This window comes from Talpa occidentalis, unplaced genomic scaffold (genome assembly GCF_014898055.3).
Source record: "Talpa occidentalis isolate TD23 unplaced genomic scaffold, MPIMG_talOcc4v2.1 talOcc4.7, whole genome shotgun sequence".
Lineage (NCBI taxonomy): Eukaryota > Metazoa > Chordata > Mammalia > Eulipotyphla > Talpidae > Talpa > Talpa occidentalis.
This window is the reverse complement of record NW_023605083.1, coordinates 87,235,961-87,256,601: the sequence shown is the minus strand read 5'-3', so window position 1 is coordinate 87,256,601 and position 20,641 is coordinate 87,235,961. Positions and strand designations below refer to the sequence as shown.

The 20,641-nt window shown below is 42.3% G+C and overlaps 1 protein-coding gene across 10 annotated transcripts in view; it reads right to left on the bottom strand.

The window, feature by feature from the left end:
• The window catches only part of RAP1GAP2 (RAP1 GTPase activating protein 2), a 229,818-nt gene that overhangs the window by 31,836 nt on the left and 177,341 nt on the right, over window positions 1-20,641 (bottom strand). For all 10 annotated transcript variants that reach the window (XM_054688554.1, XM_054688559.1, XM_037491397.2 and 7 more), the window contains 7 exons: window positions 20,170-20,214; window positions 19,404-19,436; window positions 18,787-18,999; window positions 17,466-17,569; window positions 7,244-7,322; window positions 6,515-6,568; window positions 3,777-3,860 (listed from right to left, as the gene is read on the bottom strand). In XM_054688554.1, coding sequence (XP_054544529.1) covers window positions 3,777-3,860; window positions 6,515-6,568; window positions 7,244-7,322; window positions 17,466-17,569; window positions 18,787-18,999; window positions 19,404-19,436; window positions 20,170-20,214 — 612 coding nt within the window. The remainder of the gene's footprint in view (window positions 1-3,776; window positions 3,861-6,514; window positions 6,569-7,243; window positions 7,323-17,465; window positions 17,570-18,786; window positions 19,000-19,403; window positions 19,437-20,169; window positions 20,215-20,641) is intronic.

The window sequence follows — 20,641 nt, the reverse complement described above, 5'->3', positions numbered from 1 at the left end:
GGGTGATGGTTAAACAGACTGTGGTACATCCAAGCCATGGAATACTACTTAGTAATAAAAAAGAATGAGCTATTGATATATTCAAGAACTTGGATGAATCCTGCTGGGTGGAAAAAAGTCAATCCCTAAAGGATATCTACTCTATGGTTCCATTTTATGGCATTTTTTTAATGGAAGTTTTTTTTTAAAGATTTATTTATTTATGCATACAAGAACTGGAGTACAGGCGGCCAGAGGTGTGGGGAATAAGAGGATTCACCAGAGACAGTGGGGAACAGAACAGGCAGACTGACTGAAATACACTGCTGAGGGGAGCAGTGGGGCAAGACAGGCGAGGTCTGCTGCACCATGTGGGTATCTCCCTGGCTGGGGATCAAACTCATGCTGCAGTGGCTGTGGATAGCTTCCTAGGTTGCATCTTAACCCCTTGCGCCACCAGAGAGGCCCCATTTTATGGCATTTTTTAAGTGACAAAATTTTAAAACTGAAGAACACACGAGTGGTTACCAAAGGTTAGTTACTGAAGTGGAGAAGGGAACATGGAGGCAGAGGGAGGGCGACATGATTATAAAAGAGTTACGTGGCAACCCTTTGTTGAGGGAATTCTTCTGTATCTTGACTGTGAGACCGTCACATGTGATAAAATTATATATAATGAAAGACATACAGCCCTATATAAGAGTACGTGTAAAATTAAGGATACCAGAGTAAAATCCATGGATTATATCCATGTCAATATCCTGACTGTGATACTGTGCTACAATTTCTTAAGACATTATCACTGGGGGTAAAGAGTACATAAGATCTCTCTGTATGATTTCTTTCAATTGCATGTAAATCTACAAAGATACAAAAATAAAAATTGAATAATATTTTTTAAAAATAGAAAGGAAAACTGAAAACAGTAGTAAGCTCTGCAATTGTAACAGCCTTAAAACACTGAGCGGTCCTGCCTGGTAAGTAGGTTCTGTTGGCAGGCTCTGCAAACAGCTGAAGGCTCTGCCAACATCCATAGAGATGGAAAGGAAAGACTCCAGATGACACAAAGATACTCCAGTCTGCCCAGTCTTAGAAAGTCTCTAATAGGTGATTCTTTAACACCTCTTAAACACCTTCTATATTATAAAAAAGAATAGACCTCAGGTTCCAAGCTTTCAATAAGCAACAGAATCTAGATTTCAATAACTTTTTTTAATAGCATTTCAGTTTAGAATTGCCTTTGTTTCATGCAAGTGATGTTGATTTTCTAGTATTGTTATAAAGTTTTCTTTTAAAATAAATACATTTAGGTCCTCCCCGGTGGCGCAGCGGTTGAGCGCTGGGTTGCGAAGCTGCCCGCAGCCTCTGCAGCGCCGTTTCGATCCCCGGCTGCTCCCCAGCCACCGGAGGAGGGTCCCGCATGGCGTGCAGACCTCTCCTGCCACTGGCTGCTCCCCTCAGCAGTGTGCTTCAGTCCTTCTGCCTGCTCTGCTCTGGCTCTGGTGAATTCTCTCACCCTCCTGCGCTTCTGACTATACCCAGTGCTTGTATAAATAAATAAATAAATCTTCAAAAAAATAAATAAAATAAATACATTTAAGTGAAGCATTTTTTCAAAGAAAATAACAAACAGCAGAGTGATGATAAAAATTCTGGCAGTGAAATATGGTAGAACAAACACTATGGTACAGATCCTCAGTGAGGTTTATGAACGTGTAAAGTTTGGGAAACACCACTCTCTAGCAGGGGTCAGCAAACTATAGTCTATGGGCCCAGTCTGGCCAGTAGCCTGTTTTTATAAATAAAGTTTTATTGGAACACAGCAAGGCCAACTCATTTACATATTGTCTGTGGCTGCATTACAGAGGTAGGGTGCAGTGGTTGCCACAGAGGCAATATTACCCTCAAAACCTAAAATATTTTATTATCTGATCTTTATAGACAAAGCATGCCATGAAGGTATCACAATCCAGTATCCTGCCTGTCCCAAGTCATGAGGCCAGAGTGTGGGAGGATAGCTCCTTCCGGGCAGCCCGGTCTAGTGGAGATACAGTCCAACCTAGGCTGTGGGTGGGCCCCTCTCTCCAAGACCCTACTCAGCATTGTCCTTATATTTATACTGGACTTGAGCTTTACCATGCACTCAAGGAGGGGGTGTACATCATCCTGGATCCCCCACAGCGCTTAGCACAGGGCCTGGCAAACAGGAGAGTTAAATGGGACTTATTTATAATCTAAGACCAGCATAGGATTTTCATGTAACAAATGTTCACATTAAAATGTGCACTAACTATAGGTTTGCTAAACAACAATGTGCCAAGTTTTTTTTTTTAAAGACTCTTATCTCCCTGTGCACCCCCACCTCCACAACATCAGGTACATCACCACCATCGCATAGACTCCTTCTCAGAGGTGGATGGCTAATGTTCAGTAATTATAACTTTGCTGGAACATTGGACTGTAATCACCTTATAAGATCTGCTTTGGTAAATTTCACAAGCAAAGAACTTTAATTAGGGGAGTTATATTAGCAGAGCTGTACAAAATAAAAATGCAATATGTGAAAATAATTAGAGCGGCTACCTGAATAATTTCACTCAAATTATAAGATTCATCCTTGTTGGTCTTTAACTCATAAACTCTTGACTTAATTAGAGTGTTTTTAGTGAATGCTTGTCTCTTGTGGGCTAATATCTTCGGAGAAGGAAATCAGCTATCATCTAGCCAAGACACTGTCACACACACCAAAAAAATAAAAACACGGATAATATTGGAAGATGCAATCAACCTATAATCAGCAGGGCCAAAACCTTTATTCATTCATTAATAACATAGATAATATAGCAAAAAATTATGATTGTATTTATATAAAGCCAGCAGGGTAGGCTCTTGGATGATACAAAGATAAAACGGGTGTGGAACCTTCTTTCAAACAACCCAGGTAAGGAAATATCAGTGTGTTCAGCAAGATGTTAATAAATGTTCATGGTAGGAAAGATGAGAAGTTTGTGGTCAAGTAAGTATGGGGAACATTGAGTTCAACCAAATTATAAAGAGCTCTTAACATGGGGGGTTGGAGTCTTTAAAATGTTCCCACACAACTGACCCCTCTCCTAGGCATCTGCTCAGAATGCCCCCAGACCAGTGTCCTATGGAATACATTTTGAGAAACATTATTCTGGCCAACTCACTCCACAGCAGCAGATAAATGCTAAAAGAGATGGAGTAGGGAAAGCAGTGGCAAAGTGAGAATGTTTTTTACCTACCAGCTCTTCAAAGAAGAAAAATAGAAGTCTTGGTGTTGGCCAGTTTCCATGGTATAAATATTTCCACCAAGGCTGGTTCAAGCTACTAATATGACATCTCTTAACAGAGCTGGAAAAAGATGTACATAGCTGGCTCCAGCACACTACTGAAGTTTGGTTTGTTTTTTTTGGGGGGATGATGGGGGACTGCTATTCCCAGCTAGGAGAATGGCAGGCAAGGAGAGAGCAGCTCTTGCTAATCCACTTGCCTCTATCCAGTCAGATTTTCCTTGTGACCAACATAAACTGAGTTGGCCAGGAAGAATTTATAATTTGCTGAATTACTATTGAAAGGATTTGCAGACTTTTTTGTGAGGAGCAGTCTCCCTTGAAGATACTGCCACCTCCAATCAAATTTATACCTAGAAGGTGATCATTATATTCAGAATGTTTAAGAACCTAGTACAGGGTTCTTGTGCTTGGGGGAGGTGGGTAAAGGTCCTCAATGAGAAACCCCAAGATAGAGTACCCAACATGGATTATGATGCTTACCTGCCTGGCTTTTTGATAGATGACCCCAAATTTGAATGTGTTGTTGACATCATGCTCGTCGTAGGACACGATCATTTGGGAGGCCTGGGAAATGTGAGAAGAATCAATCAGATTGTTTACTTACTAGGAGGCCAGCGAGGAAGCGAGTGGAAGGGGAGGTCCCCATTTCAGTAAGGAACGTGCCCTGGGATCTGAGGCACCCACACCAGTGGAGGAGAAGAAAGGGTGAAGTCAGAAGCAGGTGGCAGGATGACACTCCACAGGCCTTAGCTAGTTCCCAGTGACTGAGCTTCTTCCAGTAGAGACCAAACCTCTGCATCACCCTCCATTCCCATCCAGATGGGCCCACCTGGGCACACAGGGAGTCCAGCAGGACTCAGGAAACTGATTGTACCCCAATGTCCTATTTTTGGTGTAAAAAGGGAAGCCAGGGCCCCAAAACTGGTCCGTGAGGGTCCCATGGCACCAGCTCTAAATGCCCCTCTGATCAGCAGCACAGACACACCTCAGAGATGGTGTAGCTTGGCTGCAGACCACAAGAAAACCAGTACAATCATAAAGTGAGTCACAAGAATTTTTTGGCTTCCCAGTACATATACAACATGTGTTTACACTACACTATATTCTAAAGTGTACGACAGTATTATGTCCCAAAAAATATATACACGCCTTCACTTAAAAAAAAATACTCTATTGCTAAAACATGAAAAATGAAGTGAGCACATGCTGTTGGACAAAATGCTCAGCACAGGGCCACAAACCTTCAACATGTAAACGTATCTGCAACATGCAATGAAACAAGGTTCTCCTGTTCGATTATGAGCACGGCTCTGCTCCTGCCCAGACTTCAGTCCCCATCTATAGACTGAGAGACCTCAAAGCAGACCACTCTGAGGAACACACCCTAATATGACAGGCAAAGGAAAAAAAAAAAAAAAGCCCTGACCACTGATCCTAATTTCCTGCTGTGCTTCCAAGAGTTGGTGAAACACTAAACTCAGATTTTGAATCCATTGCTGTCACTTAGGTAGATCTGAACAAGCCACTTAATCTCCCTGGGCCTCCTTCCTCTTCTGTTCCATGGACATGTTTGGTTGTGAAGATTCAGTAAGATTAGACACATAAAGCGCAAAGCACAGCAGCACCACCATCGCCACCTGACCCTCCAGAAAGATAAAAGCCAAACCAGCCTGTTGGAAGGGGACACCTGGGTGATCTTGGAGCATGCCCAGCAATAAAAAGGAGAGATGTGGCCATGTGTTATGTGAGGGGAAGCACAAGCCAGGCACAATGTGTTGGTGGACTCTGTGGCCCCATTAGGTCACATCATTGTGTATCTGTGAGACTCCCGGCTGCTCCTGGAAATGAAGATGCCCCTGCTACAGGTCCACTGCCCTATCCCAGAGGGAGGCCCCCACCTCCGCCTGGGATGAGTCAAAGGGACAGAACAGCTCCCCTGCCAGGGAGGAGGCACCCAGCCATGGTGACCATCCAAGGAACGTTCCAAGCTCTGCAAATTTTAAAAACACACATGCAGATCTCGGCCAGATTAACATCCTCGCTGGACCAAGCAGGCCTTCGGATATAGAAAACATGAAAGTGCAGCTGCTCTTCTATTTTATCACCAGAGCCAGAGGCTTTCCAAGTTAGCACTATGTAAATGAATGTCACTGGGCTCTCTCAGAGGACATGATTTGATAACAAAAACTGCCAAACTTGTAGTTAAGTTAGGCCTTTATGATGGGTTTTAATGTTTGGTTAAACCTCACTATTTCGACTTTAATTATAAAGAGGAAAATGTTCAGTGGAGTGCAGCAAATTACTAGTAAGTGTGCACAGATGCTCAGGGGGCTAAAAAGAGGTGTCTGAAAGAAGGGTTCTGGCACATTCTCTGAGCCCCTGCATGTGGACAGAGGTCATGTGTGCTTGAACATTTGAGATATTTGTTCCAGAGGGTTCTAGATGTCCCAGCCAGGAAAGGGCTCTCTTCCCCACCTGATGAGTCCTGATTATCACACTGGACTCAGGGAATGCATGGACCAGCTCCAGCAAGCTCCCAGCCACCACAGCAATGGCTCAGAAGCTCACAGACACAGCCTTTGCCTCTCTTTCCAGGCCCTACTGGCTCATAAGAAGCAGTCCCTCCGGGGTTCCCTCCTGGGTCAATTTAAAGCACTGGGTTCCCTCCTGTGGTCAATTTAAAGCAATTCACCATGCATGCTACAGCTATTCTTGAGTGGGTTCCTTGGTTTGTTTTGTTACTATTGATCCATACCCCACAACAGAACTGGGACCAAGATCAGGCCAGTCCTGAGGAAACTGATCACAGAGAACCAGCCAATAAACATCCCGAAGAGGCTTATAAGGCCTCAGCACTGCAGTAACATTGGCCATGGGGAGCCACAGTCTGGCCTCTTATTCCCTGGTGGGGTTTTGCCTTCTGCCCCTTCTCCCCTCCATGCTGGCTGACCAAATCGCCACCAGTCCCCCAGCTATAGGTAGAATCACTCACCACCCCAACACTGGCCTGAGGGAGGTACAACCAGCCCACACTACCAGACCCCTACTACAATAGCTGGGCACCAATTCAAATGGGCAGGGACCCAGGCAAGGCAAGGATGTATTCCCAGTGGACCAATTTGTCAAGGGGTGAGCACAGAAAACTTCCCATAGAGCCATAGGTGCACAAAGCTGTCCTGAGCTGCAGGTGGGGCCAGGGAAGGGGTAAAGGTTCTCACCTTGGGGTACAGGACAGGGTTGAACTTCAGTCCCACTGCGTCATCACAGAAAGCCTAAGCAGGAATAGAAAAACAGAGTTCAGGGGCCTTGTACATGGAGAGCATCTGAACTCCTTACCAAGAGTGAGCACATAACGTATAGGTTAAGGGGGCCTGGAGGAAGTCCTGGCTCTGCAACTCATTGCCATGTGGCCAGAAAAGTCAATTAACCTTCCGGAGGTTTCCCAATGAAGTTAGACCAATGAAGGTGTTCGACACAATCCTACCTGGCCTTCCACTCCCAGAGTGTGAGTCTAACCCAAGTTCCCAATAGCCCAGAGCAGTGACATAGGCCCCACCATCAGTTGATAGCACTTTACTAGAGGGGTCCTCAGCCACCCCCACCCCATCCTCCCACAGCATTCTCCATCCCCTGCCCTGTTGTTCCATTTCTCTTGTCTCTTGAACTAGCTGTGAACTCGGGGGCGGAGACCATACATTTTACTGTTCCCAGAGCAGCCTCAGCAAAAAGGAAGAGATGAGGAGGCTGGAGAAGAGATGGGGGTGTCTGCCAAACCCTCCCCCACTCCATCTATGCAGTCAAGGGTGAAGGAATACAATAGCCTTCCCTGCTCCTGGGCAGAGCCCACCCAGGACAAGCCTTCACCCCCACCGGAGGCCAGCTATTTAAGGAGTAAATTTTCTCCTTTATGGAGATAGCAATGGTTTATAACAGGGGTAGGTTTTTACCTTTGCAATCTGAGGGACACTGGGCAACTTGCTCAGTCCAGCCAAAGGGATCCGCTCATGCACTGTCTTCAGTTTGGACCTGCACAAACAGATGGCAGTAAGAAAAGGGGGCCCACGAGAAACAGGGTGAGTAAGGAAGGTGCAGAGATCACAGCAAACCAACCTGCCTCATTTCACCCAACCTGTGTGTGGGCCCCCTCACTCAAAGGGTGGGAAAGTGGAATCCTACCTAAGTGCCTCTTATGAGATGGATTTTTTTATTTAAATATTTTATTTTATATAATTCTTACATCTTTTTTCATCTTTGCACAATGTATGCATTTTCGTTTTGGTTATATTCCCCATACAATTGCACCTCCCCCCTTATTTTGACTCTAGTTGGATTTTTAAAGGCCCTGCTTGGTAAAACTGCCTGCATCTGAAATATGGGAAATGCAAATAGTCACCTTCAAATTCACCATTATTTTTTGGTTTGTTTGGGGATTTTTTGTGTGTTCTTCCAAAGAGTTGGGCACAGTTTCTGGATAAATTTGGGTTCTCATATGCAATTAAACCATTATGAGAAGAAAATCTAATATCTGAAAATCTGGATTTATTCAAAATATAAATAGAATAAGTCACTTTGTAAAGGGATTCACCCTAAGATTCTAAATTTAGCCTGTTCCCCTGATTCATTTAGCACATTATGAAAGTGTTGAATTTTACTGAATGCGTTTCTGCTTCTGATGAGATAATCGTATGGTGGCTTTTAATCTGTTAACCTGGTGGATAACATTTCAGTTGAACCGTCTCTTCTGCTTGCTTACAATGTATTATTTTTTAATATCCTGCTGATTTGTTAATATTTTATTTAGAATTTCATATCTAGGTTTAATAACAACACTGGCCTCTTTTTTTTTCTTGTACCTCCCTTGTCAGGCTTTGATATCAAGGTGTTAATCCAGCTCACAAATTGCTAGGAAGTCTTTATCCTTGGATATAGTTCATAGAACATGGGCATTTTCTAAATGCCTCTAAAGGTAGTGTATCCCCTAAAAGTCACCTGTGAAATCTGTGAGCCTGTTTTTTTGTGGCAGGATATTTTTGGCCACCAAGTCAGTTCTTCAGTGGCGAATGTCTAAGTTTTCTATTTCCTATAAGGTCAAAGTTGGTGATTTGTTTTTCTATAAAATGATTTATCAAATGCATATAAAGTTGCTTTTGCATCCTCTGAGGATTTCATCTGTATTTGTAGTTGTATCTCTTTCGCTATTACTCAAACACTATCTGTATCTTTTCTGTTTTCCTCAATCAGTCTTAACTGGAGGTTTATCTGTTTTATTAATTTTTTTAAAGATTTATGCATACAAGAACAGGGGTGTAGGCCAGAGGTACAGAGGGGTGAGTGGATTCACCAGAGACAGAGTGGGGAGCAGAACAGGCAGATCAACTGAAATACTCTGCTGAGGGGAGCAGCGGGCGAGACAGGAGAGACTGCTGTGCCATGTGGATTAGCTCCCTAGCCAGGGATCGAACTCAGGCCATAGAGGGGATAGCGCTGAGACCTAACCCTTAAGCCACCAGGGAGACCCCTGCTGTATTAACTTTTTTCAAAGAAATAGCTTCTGGGTTTGCTAATTGTCTCCACCCTTTTTTATTTTCTCTTTCTACTTCTCCTGCTTGTTCTTGTCTTCATTTCTTTCCATTTTCTTTGCTTTTTTTCTATTTTTTTCTAATTCTTGACCTGCATGCTTATTCATTTAATCTTTCTTCTTTTTTAATAAATGCATTTAAAACTATACATCTTTTTCTAAGTACCTTTTTAACTGCATCCCACACATTGATAGGTAGTATTTTCATTGTCATGTAATTCTAAATATTTTGTCATTTCTTTTGTGATTTCCTCTTTAGCCCATGAGAGATTTAAGCTTTTTTTTTAACTTTCCAAATACATGAGTTTTTTCCCTCAGTACTTTAATATTTGATTTCTAATTTAATTGCCTTATATACAAGGAACATAATCTACATAATATGAATTATTTGAAATCTGTTGAATTAACATATTAACTTAAAATTCCATGTTCCACGTAGGCATGAAAAAGAATGTTTTTTTTTCCCTGCTGCTGATCAGGGAAGTATATGACAAGATTAAATATGATAATTGTTTAGTTCAAATCTTCTATATGCTCACAATTTTTTTCTTCACTTGGTCCATCAGTTTCTGAGAAATGTTGTGAAATCTCCCACTATAATATATAAATTACATAAATTTATAAATCTCCCACTAGGATTTGTCTACTTCTCCTTATGTTCCTGTCAGTTTTCGCCTCCTTAAGTTCAAAGTTGTCACTAAGTACAAGTTCACGACTGTTCCATCTTCTTGGTAGATTGTGCTCTTTATCATCATGTGAGTTGAGGAATCTGAGGGGGTCAACAAAAGACATCTTTCCCTGCCTGGATTCTGAACAAATTGAGAAACAAAATAAAAAAGAGTAAGGCAATCGGGAGTCTAAAAAACGTCATTACTAATTAAGGCCAGGAGTAAGCACACAGCTCAGTGTGAAGATGAAACCAACTTCTAACTCCCCTTATCTCCGCTAATGCTTTTTATTGAAATTCTACTCTGTTATTAATGTTGTTACATTGCCTTTCTTAGGTTTTCCCATATCTTTTTTCATGTCTTTATTTTAAATCTTTAAGACAAATTCTAAGGGACTCTCAGTCCATTATGCAAATGTGTTATCTCCTTTCTCATATACTTGGTCCCTCTATCTGAGCTATGTTCTAGATTAACTCCTCCAGACTATCTTCCAATCCATAAGTTCACTCTTTGAACAGAACAGATTAGATTTTATCCTAATGTATTGAGTTTTCTTATTTCAACAACTATTTTTTATTTCCAACAATCCAATTGTTATCCTTTTATACCCACGTGTATTCATCTTTGACTCATTTCTAATCATTCATTCTGTCATAATTCATTATCCCTTCTCTAGATGCTATTTATTCTTTATCTTTTTAGGATCTTAAATATACTTACTTTAAAGTCATTTTGAAAGTTTACCATTATTTGCATTTCATCAGCAGTAAAACCATCTCTTATTCATTGATGTTTTGGGTTATCCTTCATGTCAATTTCTCCAGATATTTTGACACTTTCTACCCATTTTTCTCTATCTTTAGTGTAAGACACCCTGATATAATTCCCATTGGGACTGTTGGTTTACACAGTTCTGGGGGCACCATTCACATCACATCACATCTGGATGGTCACTTGCCTCCCCTCCAAACCATTCTCCCCACCCTATCCAGAGAGAAGCTTCCCCAGTGCAAATCCGATCATGGCCTTCACCTTCCAGTGACTCTTCTATTGCTCATAAGATAAACTCAAAGTTCCTAGACATAGTCCACCCATGACTCAGCTTTTTTTTTTTTTTCTGTTTGAAACATTCACTTACTGATTTTTTTCACTAGTTTGTTCACCAAATATCCATTGTCGCAACCCACGTGTACTTTATAGGAAAACAGAAGCAGAAAAAAGAGGAACATGGATGTATGACAGGTTACATTACAAGCCCAGTTCACCTGTTGCCCCCTTGTCTTTAAAAAAATGAAAAAGAAATCAAAATCAGAATCAAAGTATTGATTCAATCTTTTCTTCCCTCTCCAGAATGACCTCTCAGCCTGACATGCTCTCACACGCATACACGTCAGACACACACAACACATTCAAGTGTTCTGACCTTCTTTCAGTTCTCCCATAGCCTAGTGACCACCCTCACTAGTCTATAACAATCCATAAGAAGAAGATAGGTGAGAATAAGAACAGGAATAGGAATATCTAACACATATTGAATGCTTTCTATAGCCAGGTCACAAGGTAAGAGCTTGCTCCTCACACTATCCCTACCCCCAGAGAAAGTCTGGCACATACTAAGCCTTAAACAGACACTGAATGAATGAATAAATAAATTTGCTGATATTGGCCATTTTTGCATTCCTAAAGTAACTCTTTCTTGGCTGTAGTGAATTATTCTGTTAATAGACTGCTTGGATTGGATTTGCTGGGACTAGTATTTGGTTTAGAATCTCATACATCTATATTCACAAGAAATCTTCCCTTCTATTTTTTCTTTTTTTTAAATTTCATTTGTCTAATATTTTTCATGAGAATATTTTAACCATTGTTGAATTAATTGGGAAGCTTTCCATATTTTTCCCCTCTTGAACAGTTTAAATAGCATGAAATCTGTTCCTTAAAAGTTAAAAATAACTACCTGCAAACCATCTAGATATATATAGAAACTTACGGAGAGAGAATTGTTGAAGAACTTTTTCAATGTATTCTTTAGTCAACGATCAGTTCAGGTTTTACCCCTCAGGTTAAATTACATCAGACAATCTATACTTTCCTAGAAAGGCAGCTGTTTCAAGTAAAATTTCCAATTTAATAGTATGGGTTGAATATTACACTAGTAACTTTAATTTTCTTCACATCTGTGGTCATGTGCCTCTTTAATGCCAAGTTTTATGTATCGTTATTTTCTTTATTTGATTGGCTAGTTACCTATTTTGACACTTTTGTTTCTCCAAAAGTAGCTTGGATTTATCAAATTTCACATTTATATCTAATTTATATCCGCTTTAATCTTTGTTAATCCCTCCCTCTTACTCTTTTTAGGAATAATATGAATGATAACAGCAGCTACCATTGTTGAGTATCTACTATGTATCAGGCAGGCTCTGGCACAGAGTAATAAACACCCTATAATTATGAGGTAGATAAAAATCACACATATCACAGATGAAGAAACTGAGGCACAGAAATGTCACTGACAACAATAACAACATGCAAATATTATCTTTCTTATTTAATAAGAAACCATTTATAGCAATGCATTTTCTAAGAACTTTGAACACATCCCATAAGTTTTTATATACATTATAAAAGTCACTTTTTATAAATATTCTATAACTTCAGCTTTCATTTCCTCTTTGGTCCAAAAATTGTTTATGAAAGTGTTAGGTTATTTCTAAGTGGTTAGTGGGGTTTTTAAACATTAATTGTTATTAATTTCTAGTTTGTCAATTGTAAGCAAATATATATGTGGCAAAATGTTTGCTTTTTGAAATTTCATTTCATTTACCTTGTGCCCAAAAGAGTAGTTCCTAAATCTACCCTCTACCAACAATTACCTACTAGATTTTTTAAAATAAAAATTTTAACTAATAATCCAATTTTTAAAGGAGCAAAGCTTATAAACAGCTCACAGAAAATAAATATAATTGGTCCTTAAATATATGAAGGGATGCCCAATATCTTTCAAAAAAATTTCTGTAAATTTAAACTAAAATACCATTTTCACCGACCAGTTTAGCAAAACTCCCAAATGTTTGACAACACATTGTGCTGGAGAAGCTTTGGAAAAATATCTACTCTACTAGATTACTGGTAAAAGTTCAAATTTATAAATTTCCTCCAGAGGGCAATTTGGCAGTATTGAAATACAAAAGCATTCATGTTTTAACTCAGCTATCTCACTTCTGAGAAATTATATTAATCCATATAATTTGACATTTTATATAAGGTTATTCATTACAGCATTAGTTGTGGTATCAAAAGGTTGACAATGGACACTAATAGGAAAAAATCCATTAAACAAATTATTTCATCCATGCAATGGAATACTACACAGTGGTAAAAGGAATTAAAGAGTACTTCTGTACTGATATGGAAAGAACTCGAGTTTTACATTAAGAGAAGCAAATTACAAAACAGTCTGTTCTGTAGAGTGTCACAGAAATAAGTGAGTAGGAATACATTATTATTATTTATATGTCTTTATATTTTTTACATATTTATATTCAAATATATATGCACTCAAGGATGTTTAAATTCTTATTGTTTTTTAAATGATTGGAGACTATAAATCTGGTTTTGTTTTTTCGTTTTGGTTTTGGTTTGCTTTGTTTTAAAGCTCCAAGATGATTCTGCAGTAGCAGGTGCACAGAAAACCACTGATTTACTATGCCTTCAATTTGTGTAAATTCAAAGACACTTGAAAGAAGCATAAATCTTTGTTAGAGGATCAAAATTTCATAGCTAGATAGAGATACAGACTCATATAAAGATAAATACACATAATTAACATAAATAACTAGATTATCTATATTTTCTTCTTTCCTACCATAGATCTGTCACATGGTAGAATACAACTGTGGTTGTAGTCTATGAACTATACCATATTTAATCTTTATGTAGACACCCTATGTCATAACATATACTATTAACAATATAAAGGTTCATAAGATAACTCCATTGCAGATTTCTCCTTCTATAAGCAGAAAACAGGCCTCTTTGTCTCAGTAATTGTGGCAGGGGGGAGGGGAATTTGACCTTGAATTCTATGTTCCCATATTATTATTGCTAACCCTGCTTTCTTTTTATATTTGATACAACTTTTTCTTTTTTTTTAAGGTTTATTTATTTTTTTATTTATACAAGAGCTGGGGTACAGGCCAGAGGCGCGGGAGGGTGAGAGGATTCACCAGAGACAGAGTGGGGAACAGAACAGGCAGATTGACCAGAGTACACTGCTGAGGGGAGCAGGGGACGCAACAGGAGAGGTCTGCTGCACCATGTGGTTATCTCCCTGGCCGGCCGGAAATCAAACCCACGCCACAGAGGCTGCAGACAGCTTCACAGCACTGCACTCAACCCGTTGCGCCACTGGGGAGGTCCCTGATACAACTTTTTCTAATTACTTTTTTTTTAAATATTTTGAGTTACTTTCTCTAACAAAATACAGATACAAAGATAGGAGAGGAGGAAAGAAAGGGTAGGAAGACAGATAGATAGGCAGCTAGCTGGATAGATAGATAGATAGATAGATAGATAGATAGATAGATAGATAGATAGATAGATAGATAGATAAAATAGACAGGGATTTTTTCAGAGGGATGACCCAAACTGAGAACCTTTACTGTTTAATAATGAAATTTAACTCATTTATACTATCATAATCTATGAACTCTTACCCTCTGCTATCATATTTATTATTCCTTTATTTTCTGTTTTATTTCTATACGTGTATATTTTCTTGTATTTCTTTAGTATTTGAAACATTTCCATTCTACCAGTGATATTATATTCATGGAATGCCAAAGTTTTATCAAAATATGTCCAGCTATTATTTTCCCATCACAGATTTTTATCTGCCAATGGATAAGTTATTTTGATCTGTAGTATAAATCTTCAATCAGCTTAAGAACAGTTAAGAACATCTATTATCTACTGTACTTCAAAGTTATTATAATTTTGCTCATCATTTTAGAGTTGTGTTTTCTTTCAAATTATGTAAGAGCCTCCTAAGCTTATTCTCAATTTACTAACTATGCTTTCTAAATCTTTGTTGCTTCTACTACCATCTAAAATTCTTTTGAGTAATTTTTAATTTTCTTATATTATTCCCTTAACTTAGCCAACATTTTCATCTCTTGTCTTTTCTTTCCTAGAGTTTATTTTTTCTAGAAGCTTGTTGAAAATACAAAATAAATAAATATCTAAATTTACTTGAGGGCCTCCCCAGTGGCGGGTTGAGCACAGTGCTGTGAAGCTGTCTGCAGCCTTTGCAGCGTAGGTTCGATCCCTGGCCGGCCAGGGCAATTCCCACACGACGCAACAGACCTCTTCTGTTGCGCCTGCTGCTCTCCTTAGCAGTGTATTTTGGTCGTCTGCATGTTCTGCTCCCCGCTCTGTCTCTGGTGAATCCTCCCCACCCAGCCCCCCGCCCTACCACACACCTCTGGCCTGTACCCAGGCTCTTGTATAAAAATAAATAAATCTTTAAAAAAAAAAAAAAAACTAAACTAAATTTTACTTGACTACTTACAGTAAATCCTTTTCAAAACTTAGTTATTTCCCTACCTTCTAAATGCTTGATTATACTTTTTAAGGTATAGAATCTTTTCTTTCAGAGAACTGTGAGAGATTTTTTCCCTCTTCTTTATATCCAAGCACATACAAATACCAAAAAAAAAAAAAAAAAAAAGGAGAGGAAGAAGAAGAAATCTAGGGCCTCCCCAGAGGTGCAGCAGTTGAGCGCTGTGCTGCGAAGCTGTCCGCAGCCTGTGCAGCACCGATTCGATCCCTGGCCACTGGTGAGGATCCCACATGGCACACAGACCTCTCCTGCCATGCCCACTGCTCCCCTCAGCAGTATACTTTGGTCCTTCTGCCTGTTCTGCTCCCTTCTCTGGCTCTGGTGAATTCCCTCACCTCCCCCCACCCCCCCCCACTCCCGCCCCGCTCTTCTGACTGTACCCAATGCTTGTATAAATAAATTAATTCAAAAAAAAAAAAAAAAAGAAGAAATCTACTCCAGTTTATCTGTTTCCAAACTCTGCTAGATAACTCTTGGCTACTCTCATGCGCAGAGGCTGTTAGGATACTATCTTCAGATTTTAAGCAAGAGAGCTGGTTGGTCTAAGTGTGTGAGATCAAATAAATAATCCAGAACCCTAGAGGGAATGAGGAGGAAGCCTGGACAGGGGCCCCTCCAGCAGGGGGCTTTCATCTCTGGATAATTTCTTCTCGTGACTGGTAAAGCTGCTAAGCCATGGGACCAATTTTCTTATGCCTGGCTGTCAATTTGGCCTGGCCATCACTCTAAATACACGATATAATTATCCAACTTTCCAGCTGGTGTATGGCTTCTCTCCATCTCTCCTCTCACTGGCCTTCTATCCGGGAGAGCCACATTTGAGCTTGCCCTTGGGCTCCCCAGGACAGTGATTTCAAATGCTATTGACCCAAAACAACAAGAATGTTTCCATGTACAAAGATCCCTGACTCATTCCAGGGACCTTCCACACTACATTGTTCCTAAGGGAAGGAAACGCTAATTGTATAATCTAGATCATAGTCCTTGCTGCCTCCCAAAGATTATCAAACCAAAAACTATATAGGTGTGCGTTGCATTCTTGGCATCTTTCTCTAGTTCTCAGCCCAGGTGCATTTCAGATAAAATGTAGCATTAGGAAAATGAGTCAGATCCTTGTGTTCAATTGTCATTTAACTCAAACATCCTGCCCAATCCGGGGCTGATTTTTATTAAAAAGAAGAAACACTATTTTGAGGCTCACCTCACTCAAAATCCTGTTTGGAGATGAGGGTCCAGGTATTACTTCCACAGAAAATTGGTTCTAGTGATTTAATTGACTCTTCCCATGCCTTGCAAATATGATTACTAGCCTGCTGAACTTCAATAAAGAAAAGCGCTTTCTTTCTTAATAAAAAATCAAGCTTGGATGGGTGCTGACAGCTCCCTCCTACCACCCCCCGCCCCACACACACACACACACATTTCTCTCCCCCACAGCAGGGCTATGAGTTCCCGTTCTCTCACATATTTATCTCAAAATTGGGCAGGAAAAAATGTAATCGCTCTTGTCCAAATGCCTCCAAGGATTTCCAATTAGACGCAGAAATGTGGAACGGGCACTTGGACAGGCGCGCAGGCTCTGCTAGGCACCAGCACTCGCTGCACACTCGACCTCCCGGCTTCTCTACCAGCCGCCAGGGACAGGGATCAGGAAGACACTGTACGCCCAAAGCATCCTGCGCATATCACTAAAGCCATACCTGGGACACCTGTTAAACCGTTTCCCTCACCAGTAGCCCCTAAGCCTCTAGAGAATGGGGACCATGACTCATCATCATCGCACCCCAGCACCTCCCATGGCTCCTGGTAAAAGGTTTTAAGAAAACACCTTATTTGAACCAAACAGAAACCCATTCTAGTTACTGCCCTTGAGAAGGGCATATTTCAGACCGACAGGCCCTGACATGGCCCGGGCTCCTGACTGTGACCATCACAGCATCTCAGGGAACCCAGCGGACACACAGATGCTTCAGGATCCATTTGTGCTGGAGACACACCACGGGCAGTGCTCCCCGAGCCTTCTCGCTATACAGCAGGATGAGCCACCCCTACTTTTTCTTCCCAACCTCCTCAAAGTCACAGACCCCACAAGAGAGGAGGGCAAGTGGAGTAGGGGCACACTTCTGGGACTCCTGCAACCAGCCAGCTGGCAATAGTACCTGGGCTCCCTGCTGGCAGCAGACACTACCCCAGGATTCCAGCCAGCCAGCTCCCCCCCAGCACACAGACCAGACTGGTCAGACCGGTGTTTCTGGGTCCCTGCCACTAGAGGTGTGCCAACAATTGTGGGGCAGCCCCACCTGAGAATGATCCGAAGGTACTCAATGCCCTCAGCCTCCTCACACTTGATGGACAGAAGCAAGTTCCCCAGACTGCTGCCGGTACAGTAGAAGTTGAGATGATCCTAGGAACAGAAGCCAGATGTTAGCAGGCATCAGGGGACCCTCCAGATATGGCCCCCAAATCATTCCCTTCACCAGCAGTGAAAAGCCCCACAGCAAGGCAGCAGAGAAGGAGGCTACTGCTGGGGCTATTATTGAGGTGGAGGAGAGGGGAGAAGAGAAGGGGAGAGATGATCAAAGCAGTAGGCTCAACGGCCCGTCCTCAGGATGTACTGGGCACTGGACTAAGGGCTTAATACTTATTATCTCCTTCAATCTGGAGATTAAACTTTATGGGTGATATAACATCATCATCATCCCTATTTTACAGACAGGTAAACTGATGTTCAGAGAGGTGAAGTAACCGCCAGGGTCACACAACTTGTAAGTGACAGTTACAGGGTTCAAACCCATGTTTGTTCTCAGGGAAATTCGTTCTTCACCAGAAGATACCGCATCTACTTTCTTGTTTCAGAGGGGCAGACCCTGCCAACTCAGACTATTTGTGGGAATAAGGCTAGAGGAAGCCTGGCACCTCTACCCAAGGGGAGCCAGAGGTCCTTCAGACGGGTGGGCCTCTTCCTGGTCAGGGTGCCCACCTCAGACCTGCCCACCTCAGAGGAGGACCTGGAAGCTGCATTTTAACATGTTTAAGGGGACTCAGGGGAGGGTCCAGAATAGCTCCTCCTGTAAGTCGCTGCCAAGCTGCCTTAAGCTAGAGACTTACAGACTCTGCCCTTGGGGCTTCTGAAAGCTGGCAAGTCTGAAGGGCAGAATATATTTAAAGAAATGTAATTGTGTCACTTGTAAGCAATCAGAGATTCATAGCACACCATACAGTAGAAGTACCTGGGGACCCACTTGCATGAGGACATGAGAAATTTGTACAATTTAGACAGAAATGGAGACTTTCAAGGTATAAGAACAGATTTGTTTCTACCACCCTTCTTCACCTGTGCACATGACCCACCCCACTGCACCCTGGAACAATGCCAGGGGTGCACCCACAGAACCCATCACACTGGGCCTTCCTGACTCCAGCACACCTCTATGCCACCCCCACCACACACACCTCCCAGAAGAAGAGTGTGTCAACCTCCCCACTAGGACAGAGGTAGGCAGCAAGGAAGGGAGCAGGGTAGGGGAGGGGAGTTGAGGGAAAGATGCACCAAAGAGAACCCCGGGTACCCTGTGAATGTGTGACAACTGTTTTCCAGGCCTCCAGACCTCCAAGTCTTACCTTCCCTAGGAAGTGCCTGCGGTAGGCCCTGGCTTCGCCCCTGCACTCCAACTTGTAGCCGAATGTGCTAGGGCTGAGGCTGTCCTCTTCCTCCTCCTCACAGATGCTGCTGCCCAGGGAGGTCGGCGTGCCCACATTCTCCGGGTCCTCGATCCAATAGCCCCCAAATTGGGGCAGGACAATCAGGGGGTATGGGCCTCCTTTCTCCACAACCTATAGGCAGAGAGAAGGTTTTGCACACAGGCTGGCCTGGGCCTGAGGTAGGGTGGGGTCACCCGTGGTGGTACCCCTGCCAACTTCTGAACTGCTCCTGGGGGGGATCCCCTTATTTGTGGATGAATATAGTAAAATGAATCCCTCCTCCACTACATCCCACACCATCTGCACTTCACCAATCCTCTAGCCCCAGAGTACAGGGCCTGGGTCAACACCCCCAAATAAAACATGGAGAAGTTGAAGTTACAAAGGGAAAGACAGGAAGAGACCTCAGGACCTCAAGTCCTGGTCCAAGGTTCCCTCCTACATGTGGCTGAGCAGAGATCACCATCATCAATACCGTCAGCTCCCCAGTCCCACCCCAGAGACAGATCCAGAGAAGGTGACAGGGATGCCCCTACCTCATCAATGCTGGGATACGGGATATAGTCATCCTGCAAGACAAATCAGACAACACCACCTTTAATCCCGGCATGCCCTTGAGTTTGATCACTCTCCACTTTCTCACAGCTCTGGAGGGGGGTGTGCTGGGGGTCTAGAAGGCTGCATCCAGGGCTTTGGACACATCCTCAGGAAGAAGACCAGATGGAACAGCCACCTAGAGGCGGCTCTGGGATCTGGTTTCTCTTGAGCTCTTTTCCAATTAACAGAATCTAAACACACACCCTACTAGTTGAAGAGGCAGTGCACAAAGGCGCTGAATTCCCCTCCCTAGTGGCACTTAGTTCTCTAAGATGCTATAATAGGAAGATAACTTTTGATCCCACTAGTCCCTGCTCCAGGCAAAAGGACTAATCTGAGTGATGTGCTGTACCCTTGGGCCTTGGAAAAGGAACCTCATTCTCAGAGCTGTCTCCTGCTGGAGCCCAGAGCAAAGCCTGACACCCCAGAGGCTGTGTGCTGTTCATTCAAAAGAGGAGGAGCAGAGGAGCCAAGCCAAGCTGCAAGCATTAGGTCTCACCAACGACTCCACCCAGCCTGCTCTGAATCTGCCCTAAAGGCATCAAGCTGTCCACTGTGCACCAGCCAGCACCAGCAATCGCTCAGGTGGCTCTTGGTAGAAATTAGAGTGGGACAGTATAAGACAGCAGACCCCTGCTTCCCTTGCCTTTCTTGTGCTTGGCCCTTGCTGGGCCCTCATGGCTGCCACATCCCCACCCAGCCCACCTTATTCTTCTGGGGTCCTGGCTTCTGCTCTTCAAGCTTGATCCCCTGCAGAAACAAGGAAAAGAGGATGCATGGAAAAGCAAAGGTCACAAAAAAAGGAGCCCCTACAGAGGAGTCTCCTGGAGGAGGAAGAGGAAAGCAGTAGTTAATACCAGAAGTTAGTAATAACAGCAAAAGCTGATGTCCACATCACACACCTTGTCAAATTCAATCCTCACAGCAGCCCCAATGAGTAAGAACACAGACTTGAGCCAGATCACAGCAGTTCAGACCAACACTGCCTCTTACAATCTTAGGACCTCCAGCAAGTCACAGAACTTCTCCATGGTTCAATGTTCCCATCTTTTAATGGGAACAACAGGGAACTGACATGGCCGTAAAGCTTAAATGCTGGTGGTGTGTCAAGCCTTTGAAAGAGCGATTGGAATGGATTTCTTATACCAGAAAGCAGACAGCATGATCAGCCTCACAC